This window comes from Mus musculus, chromosome 16, assembly GCF_000001635.26.
Source record: "Mus musculus strain C57BL/6J chromosome 16, GRCm38.p6 C57BL/6J".
In the NCBI taxonomy this organism is placed as follows: Eukaryota; Metazoa; Chordata; class Mammalia; order Rodentia; family Muridae; genus Mus; species Mus musculus.
The window spans coordinates 34,140,028-34,164,762 of NC_000082.6; the positions used below are offsets into that span (position 1 = coordinate 34,140,028).

General features: G+C 43.7%; 1 protein-coding gene across 37 annotated transcripts in view; it reads right to left on the reverse strand.

Annotated features, from left to right (window-relative positions):
- Kalrn (kalirin, RhoGEF kinase) overlaps nt 1-24,735 on the reverse strand; it is a 604,205-nt gene that overhangs the window by 170,955 nt on the left and 408,515 nt on the right. For 5 of the 37 annotated variants that reach the window (XM_017317076.2, XM_017317075.2, XM_006522383.4 and 2 more), the window contains exon 34: nt 11,996-13,478. The exons of 31 other annotated variants lie outside the window; for them this stretch is intronic. In XM_017317076.2, coding sequence (XP_017172565.1) covers nt 13,416-13,478 — 63 coding nt within the window. In that variant the 3' untranslated portion in view covers nt 11,996-13,415. Of the gene's footprint in view, nt 1-11,995; nt 13,479-24,735 lie in introns of those variants that run through there. One more of the 37 variants, NM_001164268.1, reaches the window with a different exon arrangement.

The window sequence follows — 24,735 nt, forward strand, 5'->3', positions numbered from 1 at the left end:
TGAGTTCAAATCCCAGCAACCACATGGTGGCTCATGACCGTCTGTAATGGGATTTGATACCCTCATCTGGTGTGTCTGAAGACAGCTACAATGTACTCACATATATAAAATAAATAAATCTTTTAAAAATGTGATTTTTTACAAGTTTCCATTAATTAGAACATATTAATTATATTTTCCTGTGAAGGTGATAGGTTTATGGGTCATAGCTAAGCTAGCAGAAAGACCCAATGATGCAACATGAAGGTGGTTCAGAGACTAATGCCTCGTTCTTTCCAATTTTATAGGTGAGGGACTAGATTTTGAAAAGACTGGTGGTTCAGTTAAAATAGCTCCCAAAACTCATATAGTTGGTCAACAGTAGAGTTAAGAATCAATAAGTTGGGGGCTGGTAAGATGGCTCAGCTGGTAAGAACACTGACTGCTCTTCTAAAGGTCCTGAGTTCAATTCCCAGCAACCACATGATGGCTCACAACCACCCATAATGAGATCTGACACCCTCCTCTGGTGCATCTGAAATCAGCTACAGTGTACTTAGATATAATAATAAATACATTCTTTAAAAAAACCAGTAAGTCACTCAGCTATTAAAAAGAATGAATTCATGAAATTCCTAGGCAAATGGTTGGACCTGGAGGGCATCATCCTGAGTGAGGTAACCCAATCACAAAAGAACTCAAATGAAATGTACTCACTAATAAGTGGATATTAACCCAGAAACTTAGTATAGCGAGATATAAGGTACAATATGTAAAACATATGAAACTGAAGAAGAACGAAGACCAAAGTGTGGACACTTTGCTCATTCTTAGAATTGGAAACAATCACCCATGGAAGGAGTTACAGAGACAAAGTTTGGAGCTGAGACAAAAGGATGGTCCATCTAGAGACTGCCATATCCAGGGATCCATCCCATAATTAGTCTCCAAGTGATGACACCATTGCATACACTAACAAGCCTTTGTTGCAAGGATGGTGATATAGCTGTCCCTTGTGAGACTAGGCCAGGGCCTAGCAAACACAGAAGTGGATGCTCACAGTCAACTATTGGATGGATCACAGGGCCCCCAATGGAGGAGCTAGAGAAAGTATCCAAGGAGCTAAAGAGATCTGCAACCCTGTCGGAGGAACAACATTATGAACTAACCAGTACCCAGTATAATTTAAGAGCTCTTGACTCTAGCTGCATATGTATCAAAAGATGACCTAGTCGGCCATCACTGGAAAGAGAGGCCCATTGGTCAGGCAAACGTTATATGCCCCAGTACAGGGGAATGCCAGGGCCAAAAAATGGGAATGGGTGGGTAGGGGGGTGGGGGTGGGGGCTTTTGGGATAGCATTGGAAATGTAATTGAAGAAAATACGTAATAAAAAAAAAAGAAAAAAAAAACAGTAAGTTGATGCAGCACCCCCATCCGAGATATTGTAGTTCCTCCCTCTAGGCATCTGACATTTGCTGTTTTTAATGCTTCTGTCCAGATTTTTGAATGTATGGAATATAATCAAGACTATATTTTTATACTCATCTGTTAAATCTAACCTCTTTGTCAATTCATAGACAATTCTAGCCCACTGTTCTCACCGTATCACTATCTATATGGATCTGCAGACAATTTGAATGTATTTCTCACTAGAATCTACCTTGGCTTCCCAGTGACCCCAGAGCTAGTCAATAGTGGAATACTCGAGTGATTTCTAGGACAAGGTCACGGCATGGCTTATAACGGGGCAGCATGGCATCTCGTCATGCTCTCACACTGAGTAAAGCAGCCTTTGAAATGCTAGCACTTTGCTATGAGAGGTTTAACAAGCTCGTGTTCTCGCGTGCACCACTCCTTGTGTGAGGTGTTATGCAAACAGAACACTCTACCAGTTATAAAATGGGCGATGCAGCAAGTATAGCTCTCACATATAGAAGGCTCACCAGGACAGGAAACCCCAGAAATTATTTCTCTAACTGGAAAAAGGGTTGACATGAACAAGAAGAATTTTCAGTTTTACACATTTTTTATAGTGTCTATATAGACATTGAAAATTGCCATTTATATGAACCAGATATTCATACACACAAATAGTAGGAATTAAGGCGAGACAAGGAACAGAAAATAATAAAAGAAACATGAAGAATGGCATCACAATGAACGCATTTGAAATTCACATGCACAAAAAAATACCTATGTGAGTCACAACCAAAATGTATATATTGAGCTACAGCCAAAATAAACATTACCCAAAAGTATGACTGACTTGAAATGGTAAGGTGGTTATTCGGATGTTTATAAAATAATTGTAGCTTCCTAGCTTTTGGATACCACTCCACTCGTCCTCCTGCCTTTCCTGTGATTGAGTAAGGATGCAGGGTTAGTTCCAGACATTATTGTTGAGCCATTTTCCTCTGAAACATTTAATTGTAGATACGGGAGCCTCCAGAATCCTCTTTCTGTCTGGGATGGTAATTGACAACTTTAAGCCTGACTCATTAGCAAGATTCTGTGATGGATAACAAACAGAGCCCTCCCTGTTGACATGACCATGGAGTGTTAACAGAAAGCAATTCTTGTTTTAAGTCATTAAAGGAAAATGTAAGGGTGGTTTGTTACTGCAGACTAACTTGAGTCTTCCTGCTGGATGGATACATCTGCTCTTTCTCTCTTCTGCATGGGATTGCCTTGGGACGAGTATTGGTAAGAACTTAGGCACACTGAAAAAGTAATGTATAGTTAAGAGACAAATGAGATGGGGCCACCCTAAGATGAACGCAAATAAACAAGTGATTTTGGCGGACTTAGTAGATTTTTATCACTGTACTATCCATACTGCAATGTCTATTACTACTATGTGGTTCTTTTTAAGCAACCCAAGGATTACGACCATTACACATAGTGATTCATTCTTGATGCTGGATAGACAGGGAGGGAGAGAGATGATTCTATCTCTTAAACTTTTTAGGCAGATGCAAGAACTGTTCCTAACCTACATGGTGTGAATTTCATCCTATGAATATTTATATGTATTTCCTCTCCTAAAGAGACTATAGTTCTAGCTAAGAACATTTTATATCTCTTTTGTGTACTTGTGGAATGGTCCTAACACATGAGGCATTCAAGCTGACAGCAGCTCCGCTCCATTAGGGAGCTGTATTAGGACTCACTACTGACATTCTCTTGGGCAGACTCACAATGGATGGGTCTAATCATACATTTTCATTTCCTGAAGCTCCTGGGGTGTTTACTGACAACTGTCAGCACAGGAGTGGGGCAGGGCAGGGCAGAGAGCAGCACCTCTGCAGTGAGCGCTGTGTTACAGTTATTCTGGCAACTGATGTAGCCAAGTAAATCAAATGAGACACATTTCTAACCTGGCTTCTTTGGACACCTGTTTCCTTCTGGGCGACATGTTCTGTTAGGGTTATTTTCCTGTTCACTGCTTCGGGCCCCTGGTGCTTTTACTTTGCCAATCTTCTTATTTGCCACTCTTAATTAGAAATGGTCCACGGAACCCAGAGGCCAACTGGATTTAACTGGATTTAAAAACTCCAGGGTTGATAATAGAATAAAATGTACTCTGGGAGAATGAACCCACATCTTCCCCTAGTTCTCGGAATTGTCACTGGCTATATCACGCTGTCACTTCCTTCCCACATCTGATTGTCCATCTGGGATCCCAGCTCACCCACTCCTCTGATTGGAGAGCTCTGCTAAATTTCCCTGTTTCCCTGTCCTGTCTCTTGATTCTGGATTTAGCTTCACCAGCAGATCATGTCTTAGAGACCCACTTATCTATGGTGTTGTCTGGGATTCAAGGCATATGCTATTGGGTTTTGCCAAAGATGGCATTATTCTCCAGAGCTCCTTCCTGTTCCACAATACTTAGCCCCTGGTCTGCGTGCTAAAAGTGGAGAAGCTTATTATTGTTTGTAGTTTTACACACTAAGGACACTGCATTCACTCTCTACACCACCCAGTTGTCTCACAGTACCTATGATGTACCTGACAATAGAGCAGCTATTGTGGATAGAGTGGTGACTAAGAAGGGGAAGGGGGAGAGAATTAGACAAGGATGCATTGTATATATGTATGAAATCGACAAGGAATAAAAGTTGTCAAGTAACAAAATTAATTTAAAAAACGTATAGCAGACCTGAATCCCTTTCCTCAGAGAACTCACATTATACTAATCCACAATCCAATTACTCACATGACTTAACATGGATTCTATCAGGCTAAACCTGATTCTTCATCCAGCTAGCAAGCAAGTTCAAAATGACTTTTACAATTCATAAATGAGGTCTCAATCATGCTCAAAATTGAATTTTTATCAGAACAAGCTAAAAGATGGTTGGCCCATACCAGGTATGGTTAGAGCACCCCCAATAAGCATATGTATTGAGCAAAGTAGAAAATAATCACGTTATACTCAATTTCCCATAACAACGGGGAACATTTTGTTTGACATTAGCCACTTGGCTTCTGAATTAGGACCTGAACTGGGATGCACCTGTCCCATGTAACCTTTGCCCAGAGAGGCTGACCAATTTCATGCGCAGTTGTGGCAGGCAACCTCCTAGACTTAGTCTTGCAACGTGTTTCTCAAGCCATGAGGCTTTCAGACAGTAAATGGGAATGGGTGTGTGCTGGTACCTCGTTTCCTCCTTAACTGGCCTCAACCTCAAAGGACTGCCTCTGGAGACAAACTGATGCGGTAGTGAGAAAAAGCTAGATTTATCCCATCCCATCCCATCCCATTGCATATGTTAAATGAGTCCTAAGTGGGATCTGGGGAGAAGACATGGGGAAGGTATGTTTATATGTTAGTGACAAGTGAACTGCCTTCCTGCAAGTAAGGACTCAGCTCTATGCTGAGGTATCTACTGTTTGGTTGGGTCTAAAGAACAGATTCTATCAGGATCCCAAGACCCTATCTCGAATCCCTGTACCTCTTTTTCAGTTCTCCTGAGGCTCTTTTCTGTTCACGATTAAGCGAAATGGACTCTGTCTTTGTCTTGGTGACAAGCCCTGCTGACAACCACTTCCTGCTGCTACCAAGCATATATCAATGTATGGGACCCCACAGTCTGCTGGAAGTTGAGGGACATAACCAAAGGAAACTAAGGACAAAACAAGGACTTTACTACACCTCTCAGAGTTTGTAAGGTTCTTTTAAACTGTCAGACATAGGAACAGGGTGCTCTATGAGTTCTGAGTTCCCAGAATAACTTATGACTTAGACAATACCTAGATGTATTTCAGTAGTATAGCCATATGAACTGAAGGGATGTTGCAGCCCCATAGGTAAGGTGCCTGTCACTTAGAAGATGACCTGGGACTAGGGTCACATGGGAAGGGCTTCCCTTGACTGTTGGCAGAGCTAGGAGAACAGTATGAGGTTCTCACATGGTCTCTAGGATACCATCTTGACTCCATTAGGGACGTGAAGGCAGAAGAAGTGCTTGCCTATGAACCCTTGCATGCAGTGCTGAGGATGGACCCCCCACCAGTGTCTCATTTGTACGCAGTCAAATGCCTACTACTGGGCTCCATTCACTCTCCTCCTAGACATGACTGTTCTTCCCCAAGTCTTCATGCTTTGGGGTATCGGTCATGAACAGAGCTTTCTAAAACCTTGTTGGGGTTTCTAGGAAATCCTTACCTCACCTTGTCCTGAAATCCAGCCTCATTCCCTGTATCCACCTTGAGACTCTTTGGACTGATTGCACTCTCCATGCCCCTCTAACTGTGCTGGTCGCTAGAACTCAGGTCATCCCTTTACTCCTCTCCCCTCTACATCCCTTCATACCACACAGCCTGTGGTATCACCAGGCATCTTACATATTTTACCTATGTGGGTTTCCACCAGAATATAAGGCCCATCTGGGTAGGAATTCTTATCTGTTTTTCTCAGGGGGTATTTGTTTTTTTTTTTTTTTCTGTCTAGAAGAGTGCGTGATACACAGTAGGTACTTTGCTGTCTAGACCAGTGCATGGTACACAGTAGGTACTTAAGAAGTATTTGTTGGATGAGTAGGTAAGTGAACACGATAGAGATACCCAGTTCTTGGTGAGAGCCACTAATGACTAGCTATACTTTTACCTTGTAGATAATGACCGTTTCCTTTACTCTTGGAGGCTGCAGGCCATTCCCACAGTCTCTTGATGGACTTCCCAGGTTCTGTCTCATGATATCACCCTGGGAGAAACCCTTGGCACACTTTCGTGTCAATATTTACTAAAACGACTGTGTCCAGTGTCATTACTGGCATTATCCTATCTCAACTTTCTGCCCCCAGTACATTCTTTTATAAAACATTTAATCCAGAAGTCAGCTATTGAGATATTTTTGAGGTCTTGGCATGACAGGATTGTGGCTGTAATGATGGTCACGTAACCAGGTTAGCAATACTGGTAGACTTATTGTTTTTTTTTTTTTTTTAATTGTTTTACTATCTCACTTTAATTTCTGAATCCCTCAGCTCCTCAGAAGCCAGAAATGCTGAGGCAATGACAATACGTCCTCTCCCGGAGGCCTCTACTCATATAAGCCTTTTGCTGTGATGTCATCATTTTTATTCTGCAACACCAACCAACCAATCAGACATTGTAAAGGCTCCCTCTTTGATGGCGAGCTCCATTACTAAGCTTGTCTGTGTGGCATTTCAGGGTAGGTAGAGCGTACCTGGGTGACTGTGATGGCCTAGTTTTGAGGATTATTATCTATAGCTTTTCAGCAAGTGTTCTGTTAGGTAGTTTCAGAAATGCTAAAATATGAAGCAACATGTCAGACACTTCAACCCGGAAGGGAAACACAGAAGAGTGAGCAGTGTGGTGCTGCCTACATTCACTCCAAGCTCCCAGATGACCTTAGATGAACTCAGCCATAGAAACCAGGCTTATCACCACCTTGCTCCTCGGGAGGCCAAGATGCCTACAAGAGTCCTCAGGAATCTGTGAGATTCCCAAACAACACAGGGAATGCTATGTTGAAGGATTACCCTCAGAGGGTCTACCATGCTGATATATAAACTATTTCTCTGTCAACTATATTTTAACTCCTATCCACCTTGGGTCATTTATTCACCCAAATGCAAGCCCAAACCACCACGTAGCCACAGACAGTATAGCCATACCTACAAACTTAACTTTGCTCATGGGTATGGGGACCACTGAATGGTCAGTACCGACAGGAAACAGAATCTCTGGATATCCTTACAGATAGAGTAACGTTCCTTATCCTGCCACCCTGGACACTGAAATGTAGATATACAGAAACTACTTCTCCATCACTGCTATTTTCAAGTCTTCAAAGTCTCTCTCTAGCTACCCATGATGGGCCCAGCCCATGGTAGGCACAAGTATATTACCATGTCAGTGGTATACTTGATGCCCTTTGGCAAGCCTGGATGAAGCACCTAAGCTACAAAACTTCCTCCCCCTGGATAGGCTGGTAGAGCTGGAAGAAATAGATTTCAAAGGACAGATCTGATGGGCTTATTCCAGAATCTTTACTTGGAATTCCAGTAGTGACAAAATCTAGGCTAAAGAAGAGTGGTGTCTCTTAAGCTGTGACCACTTCTCTGGCCCAGTAGAAAGGGAAGGCAGGTGTGGTCATGGTCACCAGAATTACAAGGTCCCCTTTCACTTCTGTGTCTACTTTTGGTTCCCTTTACCTGTCTTTCTTTCTAGATTGTGGAACTGGAATTCACCCAAAGAGTTTACGTCCTCGTGAGAAGCTATTATTGGTTTACAATGACTGTCTCATCCATATGTATTTGTGAATACGCAGTGTGTGCATGAACACAAGCACATCGCCCCCACAACCACTTTGTAGGATCATGGTCTGAATCTCCTTTCAAGGGATCTGAAACAAGAGAGCCAGATGAATCCTATGCTTCCCATTCTCTTCCACAACCCAACTCATTATCTGTTCATTCCTTGTGTTACGGACTAGCATTTATTCTTTTCAGAACTGGTTATTTTCTTAGTACACGTTGGAATTAATCTCACCAACCATACACTCACACTGGATCTTTCCTCAATGTCATTTCCCCCCACCCCCCGCCGCCCCGATCCTCCAAGTGCTATCTATATATGTACAACCCATGATATTCTTTCTCCATGGTACACATGTGGAATAATATGGCAGACGCTAGATCCTAGACTGCTCTCTATATACATTGCCTTTGAGCTGCCAACACATAACCAACCTTGCCTATGCCCAGAGCTCAGGCTAGTGTTTCTTCCCTAGCTCAATGTTCCTTCAGGTACAGCATATTTCCTAATGGTGTCTCTTTTGTCTTGAAGCTGAAATAACTCAACAGTTCAATTTTTAAGAGCATACGCTGAATAGGAAGAATGAAAATGGAGAGGAGCATCCGTGGACTAAGGTCCATGCCTTCTGAGTATTCCCAAATGTTTAGAGAATGTAATTATCTGTAACTTGCTTCTGTAGTCTGTTTATTAGCCTTTATAGGGCCCAAGGCTTTATAATGTTTATGGGATAAATGAGAGTCCAAGTAACAATATGCATGGGAGGATATTTTCATAACACCAGAGCATTTGTGAGACAGAGGAGGGAAAATTAGAACTAAAATTCTAAACTCCACAGACAGAGCTACCACCTGTGAGGTTCAGTGGGGACCCAGACTTCCATCATGAGGAGTGTTTGAGAACATAACTAAAACAGTAAGTACCAGGAAGGGTGATTTTATCCTCCAGTTCTTTTTAGTGGGGGGCGGGGAGGGAGGGAGGAAGTTTGAGCATCCAAGAATGTGATATATGAGCCATCCAGTTGAAAACACATTCACTTTGCTGTATGTGTTAGTGATGGAGAAAATGTTCAATTATGTCTATTAATGGAATAGAAGTGGTGGTACATGGAATCAAGACGTCATTTCCATTTCTTTGGCAAATGTTGTGTGTGCTTTCTCCTAGCAGGTTTGTTTTTGTAGTGATTAGTTCTAGCTCAGGCTATTAATAAAATGAGTTAGTATTTCAGCTGTACACTGCCCAGTAGGAGAAGAGTTTACAGTACAAAGAACCCACGCAGGGCTCAGAACTTGCCAGTTAGTCACTCATGTGGATGGAAGCAAAGAACATATATGCCCTGCAGAGCAACTTCCCAAGATGGAGCTTCACCTAATACAATGAAGACAGTCACAGGAGGAGAGACTTGGGACCTGATAAAGGCCACTGAAGCTTTTCAACCTTGGGAGGCCATATGCCTCTTTGTGTACCAATTCCATTATCTGTGAAGTGTTCTGTGTCCTAGGGTCACTGGTAAGGAGGAAGTAAGAGTCCAAAATGGCTTGCAGACACAGCGATAAAATACTGAGTGTCCATAAGAAAACAACAAAATATCATTGTCACCTCCTGCTCTAGATGTGTGTCTTGCTTTACTTCCTGAAGGCTTGGTACCTTGGGCTTTAGCTTCTGATGCATAGTCCATTAAAAAATAAGTTTCACTTCTTGAGGATTTTACTTTTCAAAGGCAGATAGTCTGATAATGCCTAGAACACACAAGGAACGGGTGCATCCCTTCTTCCATAGTTGATTTGTTTTATTAGGCAGTTTCCCTAACTTAGTGGGTCTCAGAGTGTGGTCCTTAAACCAACAGTATCAGTAGTACCTGGACTCTGGTAGAAATGCAAATTCACCTGTCTACTCCATGTGGCCTGAATCACAGAATTCTGAGAGTGGGGCCCAGGATCTGTGTTTCAACAAGCACTTGAGGTAACTGTGATATATATCGGACTCATACATATTATATGAGTTTGAGAATGACTGCTTTAGGCCAAAGGAGGAAATGGAAAACTAGGATCTGAGCATTTGGATGTGCCAGAGAAAGTGGCTTGGGGTCTTTTCCAGTCACTCTATAGCACTAGCTGTTTAGAGCTGGGTACAAAGTGACATGTTACGTTGTGTTAAAGGCACTTCTCCGTTACACATAAAAAGAGCAGACATATCTGCAATCTGTAAACTCATGTGTATTATACACAGATTATATATGTGTGTATGTGTTACATGTTGATCTGGCACACCAGGTTCTCTTAACAATGCATCCCTACCTCTGCCATGCTCTGCCTTCCCTCCTTGATCTATCTTCCTTGTAACAATCATTGCTTTCTAATATGATGCGTTAACTCTCCGTGCTTTGTCTCTCTCTTCCAATGACAACTTTATCTTCTGAAGGTGACAGGTTTAATTCCTTCCTGTATTTGGCCATACTACCCTGGAACATGTCCTCTCATCATTCACGTTCCTAGCTCTGAGAACCTTGCCTAGCCCCTACTATTCCCTCAGTAAATATTTGTTGAGTGAGTGACTTCTTGCTCTGGGAGCTAAAAATAACCACTGGGGTCAAACCAAACACTGTAGCACCTGTGTACCCCCTAACCTATATGTGTCAGTTTCACGACAGCAGGAAACTCTGTCCACAAACAAGGCTCTGGTCAGTGCCATCCACAGGAGCATAGTTCATCATTTCCAAATGTCCCCTTTGGGTCTCACTAGTTATGGGGCAGTGCCTTAAGTGCCTGACATGTTCATACAGCTGTCTGGGGCTAGTATATAGCTATGCAAAGGAACGGTGAGACACATTAGAAATGATAACATAAAAACAGAAGTCAGGGGCCCGGGTTCTAGTTTTTACTCTGCCTATAAGTTGTCATATGCCATTAGGCATATAGCATTGTCTGCCTTGGTTTCAGCTTACTGGCCTCATTTCTTCTTTCAATTGTTATACATCTGTCCATGTGTAGTCTGACTAAAGCATGTTTCCTGAACTGGTGTGTTCCATATGAACAGGGTCTTTTGGCTTACCTACGTTTTAATGTCCAGCCAGCAGTTGGAGGCATTTCTTAAATATACGGAGTAAACAAATCCCTGTGGGAACTAACTGATGATTTCAGCCTTATTGGCCTGTGCTCTGCTAATAAGTCACCAAGCAGCATGTATATAGATGTGTGTTGCAGAGACCCTGACCTAAAGAGCTCTCTAGTCATTGGGAAGAACAGAATCCTGGTCTGCACCGGCCACTGATGCAGAGTGGAGGTGGCCATGCCATGGAAAGCTCAGGCTAGCCACCTGGCTATCAACCCTGTGGCTTGGAAAAGCATGGATATAGCAATGACAAACCGCAGAATCACAAGTCTATTATTTCTAGTGTTCAGGTCATTAGGAAAATAAACAAAACACTGCTGACCTCTCCAACTGACTTCAAAAAAAAAAAAAAAACCACAGGGGGAAAAAAATCGGTGGCTTCTTAGTGTTTTAGTGCCATGAGAAGTACGCTCAAGAAACGGAAGCCTCCTTGTCTGGTCCTGCCTCTGTAGCCCCTGTACACACTTGTTAGCTGATGAAGTTTCTAAGGATTCCCCCATCCATCAAGGACTAAACCCTATGAGGCTGTTACTAGCTCACTGGAATGCCCTCACCATCCTCAGTGGCTGGAGGGATCACTTCTCAAAGTATCTACTTCTGGAAATGTATGTTTCCTCAATGGGTCTTGCAAGGAGCTATGGCTTGATATCAAAGTTTGAAAATAAGAATCAACAGTTGATTATCCCACGAAGGTGCTGACCTAACACTAAATGGAACAAGTCCAGAGTTGACCTGTTTGTTCTGGGCTGCCTTTGCCTCTCTCTCCTTCCACTATGCTCTTTCCCCCAATCCCTCCCTCCCTGGTTGAGAGAATATCACTCCTGACTCTGCCCCATCCCTTCTGCCTTTCCCCCACTAGTCTCATCTACAGATGGTCATTCATCTTTGTTCTGGAAAACAAGTTCTGTTGCTAGGATACCAGGAAATAAAATGGCTGTGGTTGATAGGATTCTTATTAATGACTGCTATTGCAGGTGTGCCGCCATCCTGCCACAGAGACAGACACACTCTATGCATCTGTCCTCAGCTTGACAGGTCTTTCCAGAAAGTGGGAAGGCAGAGAATTTAAGGGCCTCCGAGCTCAACAAAAGGCATTTATAAATCACTATATATCAACAGCCTGCTTTAGAATCATTTTATTAGAACACATCCAAGAAAGAGACATATGGAAAAAAGACAGCAGCAAATCTCAGTCATGCAAATGCCCGTGTTAAGGTTCTCCATTGGATTTAAGTTCAAGTACAAAGACAGTCCTTTCCTGAGCCAGGTGCACATCCAGAGAATGACACTGTGCATTGCGAACATATACCCTTCGCAAAGTTCAGAACACTGAACAAGCCACTTTCTCACAGTAAGCGTGTGAGACACATGGAAGTGTAAACTTTTAAGGATCCTCTTCCCTGCCCTCCCCATCACCCAGCCTGGGAAGTGAGCCCAACTTCGGGACCTCTTAGAAATTAGGTTTAGTTTATTGAAAATAAAGCAGTGGGCCTTAAAAAAAGGTTAGAAAATGAGTGTTTTACATATATATATTTATATTATATTTATATCTATTTATATGAAATGGAGTCATCCCTGCCTCTTGCCTTGGTGTAGGGGTGGGGGTGGGGGTGAGGGTGGGGGTCCCATGAAACTTTCTTAGGGGTTAGGGTTCTTTCTCGAATGTTATGGAAGCTGGAGGACTTTAAAAAAATTTATTATGAAAAATTGGAAACATATACAAAAGTGAGAAAAGTATACTGAACACCCAAGTACCATCTAGTGCCAATAACCGTCAACACGTGGCCAGTTGGCTTCAATTAGGTCTTCGTGCATTCCCCACCCCACCCAACAGGATTGCTGGAAGTGAATAGGACTAGAATGGTGGTCTTTGCCCCAGAGACCTCAGAAAGGGGTGGTGAGGAGGCTGCATCAAACAGAACTGTGTTGAAGGAGGCGGCTGCTGCCAGTATTGGGGAAAGGCTGGATTTGACCCTCCCCATCTGTATCTCAGGCCCACCCCCACACATTCTCATGATGTAGAGGAGAGGAGCTACAGCATCGGGATGGCCTTGTCCAGACTGGGGGTGGGGGTGGGGGTCACTGCTCACAGGAATGTTTAACCTGAAGGGAAACTAAAACCAAATGTGCCCCTTATCTACCCTGTCTACTTGAGTTGCAGACTTTTTGGGCAGTGAGGGCCTGATGCGGGAGTGGGGGTCGGGTAGAATCCCTGGTATGTCAGGTTGGGAGCTGGGGAAGTACATGGGGCCCTGGGGCCTCTTGGTAAATCCCTGTTGCCCCACCATTTTGGACTTTGGATCGAAGCTCAGAAACCTCAAAATTGCACCCAGGAGAGAAGCAGGGAGGCCCGGGGTGAGCCCATGGCCCAGGCGGGCAGATTTTGCTTGGAACATGTTGCCCTCTGAGCAAAGGCTGCACCCCATACCAGCCCTGTCAGAGCAGTCTCAATAGAGTTGGGTGATTGGAGTCCTGGTGGGAGGTCCCAACGGTGCCACGGCTAACCCGGTGAGCTGCAGGGACATGTCCCAGGCTGCGCGCTAAACGTAAGTGGAGAAAGGATCTCCAGGTCCCAGGTGCCAACGAGGAACAAGGTTGCCATCCTGTTAAGAAAAGGGCTGGGCTCTGTGATTTGCATATGACTTTGCAAAAATCTGCATGAGATCCCATAGCCCTTTACAGAAAAACAGTGTTAAACCAGCTGTGCAACCTACTCCTGGTAACCCGATGCACAGACTACGACCTGCAAGACATAACCATTCGTTCTTTCAGAAGAGAACAGAGAGGAAGCAGAGTTGGGTAAGATCTCCCTCAGTCTGAAGGTTCAGAAGAGTCCAAGCAGGTCCAGGACCCAGACTAGGATCACTGACTGGTCACTTGATGCCTGAATTCACATCCATCTCTTTTCAACTCATGAGACCTCCCCCCATTGACCAGTCCTGCAGTGGTTTCTCAATGTCTCAGACAAATATCTAACAAGGGCAGCAGGAACAGCGTTGGCAGGAGAGTAATACACAACAGACCCTACTGGCAGAGATCTCTTACGCTTACACAGTACCCCTGTTATACTTTTCTTAAACTCTTTCAGGGTCTCGCGCCCTACCAAGCCTAGATGTAACATTTAATTGAGAAAGAGAAATATAGAAAAGGCTGCCTGTTCCTGTAGATGTTTGATGGCAATGGACTTAAAAATGTGTGATTTTTGTGTATGGCTAGAGCCCATGACATGCGGCAACCTGTAGTTTCCCTATGGTATGGGGCTGGTTTGGCCAGACTACAAGGCAGTCTGAAGGAGTAAATTGCTAAGTGGGCTAGTGAGTGTGGGCAGATTAGAAACCCAGTATCTAGGTGAAACAATGGGTTATTGTTCCTCTAAGGAAAAATGGCAAGCTTCTAGTAGCCACTAGCAGAGTAGAGGATTTTAAATGGCAATGGGTCCCAGGGAAGAGAACAGTGCAGGGTCTCGACTTCAGGTTTCACATGGAGTCCAGGGCTGCCTTACACCTGTCCCATGGAAATGAGAGATCCGGGTCAAAACTCTCCCAGGCAGAATTTCAGCCGAGGAGAGGAAACGTGGGCATATTTATTCTAGCTGTCCTGAGCTCAGGGAAGGTGGGTGACACTCCAGAAGGCAGAGGGAGAAGAGATTTTCAAGAAAGCCTGGAGCTGCCTATGTGCTCATGGAAGTCACTCAGGGTGCCCAATGACATCACTATAGTATGCTTAAAGGGCTCAAGAATATGAAAGCACAATTTCCTCAGTCTAATGTTGTCCTAATAGGAACAAAGGAAGGGGCGTGTGTCAGCGATGCTCACTCAATAGTCAATAGTCTCATGCCATGTTTGCTACCATTCCTAGGCTAGTTAATATATGCGCTATACAGCCCAAAGAATCTATCTCAATGGTAGAATTGGATAATTTTATAAACATTGGATTTTGCCTTCTGTTAATCTTTATTTACCATGACTAATAGTTTACAGAATTTTGAATCTTTCATGTGCCAAAGAGCTGAGGGTTTACATGCATCGTGCCACATACTTTTTGTGTATGTGGTGGGTATTACTGCCTTCATTTTGCAGACAGAGTCCTGGAGAGGTCCTGCCCGGAATCATAAAACTGGAAAGTGGATGCATGGGAGGAGCTGTGAATTAAGGCTTGTCTGTTTTCAAAGCTGTCCTTAACCGCTGGTGTGCTGCTCCCATCTACTAGAAGATGACTGGACATTTGCATGACATTGAGTCTAAAGTATTCCTCAATACAGGTCTATCTTAAATCCTGGGATCTGACTGGAAGTGGCTTGAGTAATTTTATTATATATACCATTAGGTTCTATAGAAAATTCCTTATACCCTTTCAACCTCATGCTGTGAGTGGCTCTGCATATCTGCAAATCTATTTGTAGATGGTTTGATGTATAGAAATACTCAGGAATAAAACCCACACAGACAGACTGAGTACACGGTTTTCTAAGAGTCCTGAGAAATGCACACACCTGCCCAGGAAGACATGATTGGATATGCCCCAAAAAGGCATGTCAACAGAGTAATAATGCAGATGCATGGCTTTTAATTTTTTGTTGTGAGAAAATATCTCACCATATAGCCCCAGGATGACTTCAAACTTACAACTTTGCCTCAGTTTCCCAAATCAGAAAGCTGGGATCATAAGTGTGTACTACAATGGCCAGATGCCTAGTTATTCATGAGCCTGTTGAAAGGACTTTTAAACAATCTGACCTAATAGGAGGACTGGTGGGAAAATGTTTTAAGTGGAAGAATAAATGCTATTGAATTTTCCTAATGGAAAAATATCTACCAGCTTAGAATTTATAATAATCTCACATGTCATCATCCCATGCCTTTGGCTTCCTGTGCACAAGGACAGGAGTCAGGGTTTAGTCATGCTCTCTGGCGACTGGAAGAGTCCTCTGAATCTTAAGTCCTAAGGGCTTTTCTATGTTCAAACTGCTCATCCAGACACCGAGTTGGCAACACTTTGGCTGTATTTGGCATCTTCCAGTATGTGCCAGAAGCATTTATCTTTGGAATTTTCCAGAAGGGGCAAGAAGCAGGGAGACTCACTTTACAGGACTATGACTTTTATCAACTGGACTTACTCAGCACTTTGGGGGAGAGGTTATGTTGAGATTTCCTTGTCTTTCTCTACCCAAGTACAGGGGCCTCGATATAAATCTTTCACTTGATATACTGTAGGCCATGTCCTAATATTTGACTCTCATAATGAAGCTCCCTGAGGCATGGTGAGATATTCTGTAGTCACTGTGTACATGGGAGATATGGCTAAACATCCAGGGATATTAAAAACAGCCACAGACAAAGAACATATTTATTTAGGTGATGGCTTTATATGCATTTATGTTCCACAAACCATGGCAGCTATTTTGCAACAGACTGTTAAGTGAATCTTAACTGCAAATTGCCAATGGTGTTCTCTACTATAATTTATCTGACCGTGTGTTCTCAATGTTTTGTTCTGATACTTAGGAAGCTTCTGATGCAGGGATGTGCCTTGTTGGTCCTATAGCTAAGATACCAATCAGCCTATTCTTGTCCCTGACTGATGGCATGCTCTATCAGGCACAGGAGATAGTGAGCACACATACAATACACAGAACATGAAACATTCTTGGCTTCTGAGCTCAGTTATGTCCCATTCTGTTGGCCAGGAGGAAGAAATTGAAGTCTTTATACTATTTGAGACAAATGCTGCTTTGTGTATTGGGCTTTGCCTGTGTGGGGTCATGTGTATGGGGACCAGGAGTCAAACTGCTCTACACTTTCTGGTTGTATGACCCTGAGTACGCTATTTACTTTTCAACTGACATATTCTGTAAAGTCTGCCATCTGTAAAATGAGGAGAATGCTACTTACCTTGAGGACCAGGAGGCTCATCATGCCAGGGGCTTAGGTATAAAGGCAGGGGCTATGCTAAGTACCCTGGATTGGCTTTCTTTCAGCCAACCTGTGTGCATGTCCCACAATATCAGTGACTTCTTAGGGGAAAGATAGCATCTGCCCCATTAGATGAGGAGGAGATTTTTGCCTGGAGTGGGGACTCTGCCCATTGTCTCTGTTCCTCCATTATATTGGAAACGCTACAAATACCATAACTGGCTTACAAAAATATTTTTCTACCTCAAGGTTTAAACCAGAACCCAAACTGGGAATTCTCCCTGCTGTAGTCATCAGAGTTAAAAACTGGGACACATAGTCGGGGGATACTGGATACTGCACACGGAGAAAACATACGTGCTACAAGATACAACTTTTGATCAACTCTTCTCGAGGATTGACTTTTATAGTTTCTTGTTTTGCTTCCTTACACAAGCTATGCTGCTTTAAGAGCTCCTGGGATCTAACACATATTTGCTGCACACTGAGCTCAGGACCCTCCGTCTGCACCCTGCAGGGGGGGAGATGGGCAAGGAATGGGAGTGTGGGATGACTGGGCACCACAGGGAGGTCCATCTGTGAGGCACTTTGCCAGAGACAGACCAGAGGCCTCTGTCTCCAGAAAAACCAGCCTCAAGCAGCAGGATCCAAGCTCCCCACCTTTGCTTCTTCCTTTTCTCCTGCTTTTCAGGGACTGCTCTCACTGAGCTCCAAACCCAGACAGTGTTGGAGATAGCCTTGAAACAGCTCCACTTTGTGGTTTCAAGTTTATCAGAAACCTTTCCCTCTGCCCTTGACTGTAACTGCGAAGGAAGGGATGGTGTGTGTAGAGGGTCCTTGATTTCAGAACAAAGTTCCCTCCTCTCAGAAACTTGATGTTGATGACATAGCCTCTATAAGGAGCCTTATGTGCCTCCTGGAAACCCTTCCTTTCCAAATCACCAGGGACTAAAACCAAACTGGAACAGACTTCTCTTTCCAGGGCTCATCTTTGTGTAAAATCTCTATGTGTGCTTCTGTGTTCCAAGATCTCCCTTACAGTCCCCGCATCTCTAAACAGCAGAGCTCAGTGAAGAGCCCGTCAGGCCCCTCCCACCCTGACTCCTCCCTCTGGACTTTCCCTTCTCCTGCCCAGCTTTCCCCAAGGCTCTGGACTTTTATAACCAAACCAACTCACCAGTTTCTAACCTAGGCCTATGTGCAGATCAGCTAAATTCATTCTCTGGTCACTCGAGACACCACTGAGAGGTCACTGTTTCCCACCAGGCATCCTGGATGCATACAAAGGTCAGACTCCAGCAACCAGCTAACAGTCTTAGCTCTTCCTATTCTTTAGAAAATAATACCTATTAGGATTTTCGTTGTTGCTAATAAAAGTACTATGTCTTATTGTAGAGAAATACAAAAAGCCACCTATCAGAAATAACCATAATTTATATTTTGGTGTATTTCCTTCATATATACATATATGTATGTATATATATAAATATATACATATATATATTTATATATAGACACATATATGTGTATATGGACATATAAACACAAAGCACACATATGCACACACACATGGTCCCCTTTTGTCAGCAAGACTAGTCTTTCATATTAAGAGAAAGGAAATCTCAGAGCAGATGGGAAAGAAAAACAACTCCAGACCTCAGCCCTGGTAGCCCTTCACCTGTGCCAGCCACAGTCACCACTCTCTATGGTGCAACGTCATAGGTCTGATGACCAGGAGAAATCAGCATAACCCTTGTCCCAAACCACAGAGCAAATACCTCTTAAGTGTGTGGGAAGTGTATTTGAGAGCACATTGATTCATTAGCACAAGCAAGAGAAGATACACACAAGGCATCCTGTTCTTCCTGAGCATGTCCTGTGAATACCGACTTTACCTCCGTGTGCTGGAGATAACAGTAGGTGTCAGACACGAACCCTGTTGTTGTGAACCTGGTGATTCAGTGGGTGAGATAAAAACTCACGAGAAGCAGATGTGAACAGAGGAGGGAGATACTGTCTCACAAAGTGCTGAGGGAGGAATGAATGCCAAGAATCATTCTAGTATCGAAGAAGGTGCATTGTAGCAGGACTCTCCCCAAGGTCAGAGACTTGTCCATCAGGACAGGACATTAGAATGAGGCAGTATAATAGATCAGATGGATCATTGCATAAAAGACACGAGTCAAAAAAACTAAGCAAAGATGATTACATGTATACCAGAGAGGAGAGGTCTGCAGACAACTAGGGGCCCAGGAGCGGGGGGTGGGGGGGGGGACACACGAGGGACACAGAACAGGAGGCAAGGATTGAAACTGTTGGAAGTGTAAGGTCTTGGGGGATGCTGCTATGGTTCAGAGGCATGTTGCTGTTCCTGACACACCCAGGGACAAATTTCCAACATGACACAACAATGGGAAGTCATGCTCAAGGGCAGACCTTCTACAATGCCTGCAAGGTGGCAAGAGAGAATGAATTACACACAGGACATGGCAGCATATTGGCTTCCAGAGACTGGGCCAAAAGTGCACTCATGTTCACAAACCTAGGGAAATGACCCACCACATAAACACTTAACTTTAACCTAGGAAACTTATTCTCCTTGCCCCAGTTATCTTATACTTCCCTGTCGGAACTGAGCTTCCTCCCTCTCCCAATGTCTTCATTTCCCTAGTATGTTCTGGTAGCAAAGCCATGTGTGGAACCATCTCTGATCCTCCCAGATTTAATGTCCTGACTCTTTGACCATGATGCCAAACACACCACCTTGAGTCCAACTGTTGCTCACTCGCCACTATGTATTTAATGAGTATTTATCAAAAGTCAGCTGTGAGCTAGCACTGCTAAGATTTGGTGATGCAGTAGAGGTGTGAGACCAACATGTTTTTATCCTTGTGGACTTAAAGTCCACTGGAGAAACCAATCACATGACCTCACAGGTTCTTATGTAATCCTTGAAAGCAACTGGCACCAAGCCAAGCTTCAGCCATGAGACAGTGCTGGAATGAATTCCTGTTAGTTCTGGTTTTTCTGTATCCTCCTTGATGCCATTTGCTTGGCCTTTGTGACAACATACAGAAGTAACTTAGCCCTCCGACAGGTCAAGGAACTGAAGACCAAAATCACAAGGCTGTCTATAAAATCGAGACTGAAGAGGCTTACTGTGTGCACAGGTGTTTAGTTATGTTACACACAGACTTCTTTTCCACATCTTGGATTTGCTTGTTGGACAGTCAGGTGACAAAGTCATTGTATTTATCATCTTTCTTCTAACATGTTTGATTGCCTCAACCCTACTACATGCCATATAGTGTATTATAATATATAAGCTACAACGTAAATGCATCTTAGTCACTTACTGGCTCTTACTCTTCACAACTGAGGGCTGACAGAAACCTATAGCACGTGTTAGGTCTTCATGTTGGTACACTCTTCTGTGGATATATAAATGGTAAGCTATTTTGAAATACTACATATAAGAAATGCTTTTTGTCACATCCCATGACACTCAAGCTTATTAGTGCATTAAAAATCAAATTATGTGTTTATCAAGAGGCAAATCAGAGAAGAGATAGACAAGCTGTAGACTGAGAACATATATTTACATATATAGCCTACATAGACTAATAACTATATACTCCTAGTATTAAATAAATAAATAAATAAATAAATAAATAAATAAATAAATAAATAAATGCTACAAGTGACCTATGAGATAGATAAAGAGCTTGAGTGGAGACTTTGGACAGGAGGAAATTCAAGGCTGTCTCAAGGATGTGGGAAAATGTGCAGTCCTATGAGGAATCAGAGAAACACAGCTTCATCAGGAGCAGGTGTTCCAATGCCACCAGCTCACCAGCTGGGAAAGCAGAACCTCCGAGGGTTTCTTGCACAGTAGTTGGAATGTAAATTTGGCTCAAGACTCATGTACAACCTACCACTCAGGAGTTCCATTCCTTGTCATGTGGGGTTCAGAGATTGAGTCTAGGTCACTGGGCTAGGCACCAAGCACCCTTACCTACTGAGCTATCATAACAGCCTGAAAGTTTTTTTTTTTAAAAGAATAAATAAATGTACAAGGTTGTATATTTTAAAGGAAGGTCTTTAGAAGAATATATGCATCTTATACTACAACTCCATTAATGCCTCAGTAATTCAATTATTAACCCAGAATATATCTCATTAAAGAAAACAGTGTGAATTAGATGAGCAAGAAGAAATATAAAATGGTTTGGGTAAAGGATGATGCAGGAGACTTCTCTGTGATTCTGTAATTCCCCTGTGGGTTTTAAAAGTCTGATTCTATATAAAAATAAAATGCTTTGATACAAATGTTTCAGAAACCCCACTCTTTTGACATATTATCTAGGATAAGAATGAATATTTTGGGCTCAAAATTGATACAAAGGAGAACTGAATGGAAGATGAACTTCAAGGCAAGGACACTTTTGACTTTTAGTGTCAAAATGTTCTCTGCTCCCAGGCTAAATCTGTCCTTCAAGCGGCATTGTCCTGGTGTGGATGAATCGTATCTGAACAGACACATTCATCATGGCAACTTCTCTGCTGCTCCCCACGGCAACTGGCAGAAAGCAGGAGCCTGCATGTTTGTCATCTCGTTTAAAGAACACACAGGACCTGCACAGCCACCTACAGTCACATGCAGGACAGAGGCTGTCCTGTATAGAGCAAATCCATGCTTCTGGTCATCGGGAAAACTCAATTCAACCACGCTGAAGTGAAAAATAAATGAATCCAGAGTGGTAAGAGATTTGGCAGAGTTTTCTGCTCTCCTCTCCTCAGACCATCTCATGGTAGTGTGTTGTGAATTTCCCAGCAACCTGTTCTCCAGACAGCACATTTACAGACTGGGACTTCCAGCTGGTTTGCTTTAAAGTTCAATGTCAGAGCACATATCCTGCGAACATTTCTTTTGGGGAGTTGTCAAGGAAAATTTCATGAATGGGACAAAGATTTGCTGTTGTCACTAGAGGAAGAGAGGTGACATGGTGGACTCTGTGCTACGGGAATTCTTGAACCTTGTAAGCCTCTGCATTAAGTCCCTAGAAAGGAGGGGACAGAAATCTAACCATCCTGTGATGCAGAAATGGCTGCTCCAGCATAACCAGGGGCAGGTTTGTACGCAGCAGGCCAGGAGTGAGGAGAGGCTCCAGCTGAAAACAGGGGTGGACACTGTCTAGGGTCTGGTCATACAGTCCCGAAACTACCTAGAACAGTTTCTCTCATAAAGACAGTCCTCAACGCGGAGTTGGCTGCCCCTCTCAGGGGACACCTGTTGCCTGTTGCTCCTGGGAGATGTCCTTACTGTTGCTTTCCATGGGTAAATCCTCCAAGGAGGGTGTTTTATTAGTTTCTTTTTCTTGGCAATCCTGCTTTCCAGCAACAGTGATCACATGACCCCACTCCAATGCCATCCACAGAAATCTACACCACCCTGCCCCACAGTGCTCATGAGAGACACGCTGCAGAAGCCAACAGTAACAAATGAATTAGCACTCAACTGCCATCAAGGTAAACCTAGGCGAGAAGCTTCTATCGGGGTTCAAAGTCAAGAATCAGGGCAATCCCGAGCCACTTGTCAGCCCAGTAGGTTTTCCCCCAGAATGCTACATTATCGCAACTGGTACTATGACCTGTGCTTCCTACCACAGTGCATCAGAGAGAAGGAGCACCAGCTACCACAAAGCCACAGGCTCAAACCAGCCAGTCTACGCTGTCTAACCCATGCTGCTCCGAATCCCTGTGCAAAGTCTCTGCCTGAGGTTTCCAAAACAGCTAATGATCACCTGTCCAAAGGGCTCTCTGTTAGTACCACAATCCCACACCACTGCTCTTCAACCAGGAGCTCTGAAGAGCAGACTTCCCACAGTTTGCTAAGCTCATCCATTAGGCAAAGTCTTTCTCTCTCTCTCTCTTTTTCTCTCTCTCTTTCTCTCTCTCTCTCTCTCTCTCTCTCTCTCTCTCTCTCTGTCTGTCTGTCTCTCTCCCTGTCTCTCTCTCTCTGCTTGCTTGCTTGCTTCCCTTTTTAAATGTACAATACTTTTTACCTACCTAAGACCAGAGGAGGAGAGGCTAAACAGAACACTGACTGGTCTCTGTGGAAGCCTTCAGAACAACCCCTGTCCTGAAAGCTTCCACTTCACTCTCCACCTCTGTCCTTCCAGCCGTGCCCACCTGTCCATCTGTCCGTCTCCCTGTCCCTAGAATGACGTGTGAGACTGGAGGCGTACTTACTTGGGTCTTGTTTGCCGCGGTCTGCCGCCAGCTAATACACTTGAACATTGTGGCTCGCTTTCAGATTTGTTTTTGCCTTCCACCACAATGTTAACAATGAAATCGAATTTCCCCTGGTGCGGGACTCCAGCGGGGCTGATTTGGCACTGGAAACTCGCTCCTCCCAGGCAGCTCCCAGATAGGGATCAGCCGTGATGCATCCCAGTGCTCACTGCCAAGTGCTTAGAGACTGACAGGAATCTTCTGGGGAGGATGAACGACTCTGGGGCAGAATCACACCCCCACCAAGGCCACAATGAGTCACGAGTACTTGGTACTGAAGAGTCTGTGATAGGCATTGCCAGCCCAGAGCCACTGTATAGATGTAGCACCTCAGTGCAACTTACTGAGGGTTGTTGTGGATTTGTGGGCATTATATAGCAGTGTGTGTTGGGGGGCAGGAGCAGCTCAAGAGGGGGCCACAGCGGTACTTGTTTTCTACAGATCCCCAAACTCAGCTATGAAGGTCACAACAGAAGGATCATTCTAAATGATTTGACTTGGGTGACTGACTTGGGCCTGACTATTAGAACTGTCATTAACTGGCTTTGTGACTCTGAATAAGTCACTTAGTTACTTGTCAACAGTGAAGGATGTGGGTTTGATGATTTCTGGGATTTCTCTAAATTTCCTGTCTGTCTGTCTGTCTCTTTCTATTCCCTTGCCCCAACTTTTCTTTCCTTCCCTTTCCCTTCCTCTTTCCTCCTTCCTTCCCCTCCCCTCTCTGTAGACCAGGCTGGCCTCAAACTCACAGAGATCTGTCTGCCTCTGCCTCCTGAGTGCTAGCTTCTCTAAATTTCTATAATTAGAAATTTCAGGCTCACCCTGAATGAGATAAGGCATCGAGTAACGCCCGTAGCCTTTACAAAACACAGGTCCACCATTGGTAAATCGCCCTTCTACTCTCTCTAATATTGTACTACTCTCTCTATTCTTGTACTGAGGATGCCTGTGTTGCACCACCACCTAGAACTGAGACACTTTGTGCAGGTAGAGTGTTTGACATGGGCAGATAACCCCTAAGGCTTCCTGTTACCTGTCTGGGCTCATGACACTTCCTTGTCTTTTCAGATGACTGGCAATTATGGTGATGGATTTCTTCAGGGAAAAACGTTAAAAAGTGGAATGCTAGTGGTGCTATGAAGTAAATAATGCTAGGAAGAAAGGTTTTGCCCTATGTCTCCGGTAGTGGGCATTTCCTGTCCTCTGGTGGTCTTAGAAGGGATTGGAGTCACTCATATACACAAGGAACTTCTGACAGATAGCCCATAACTGCAAGTCTTCACACTCTGCTCAGGGGCTCTGAAAAGCCAAGTTGATACTGTGACAAACATCACTGAGGTGGGAGCTGTGCTCCCAGGGGGTGGCAGCGCACCCATCAATGGGAATCTGGGTGTCCTGGTGGTCCTGGACTCCTCTCTTTATTGACTACTACTTCCATCTCACCTCCTGTCCACCATGGAAAAGAGTGACAAGAAGACTATGCTAGGAAAAAGGATGAGTTTCAAGTTTGGTCCTGGGCTTTAAGAAAACGTTAAATAACATAAAATAAACCAGTAAAGAACCCAAACCACATTTGATGCTTAAAATCATAAAGTAGAAGTGGTATTTTCTTACAAGGACTAAGATATTGAGGAAAATCAAATCCTTTTAGTTG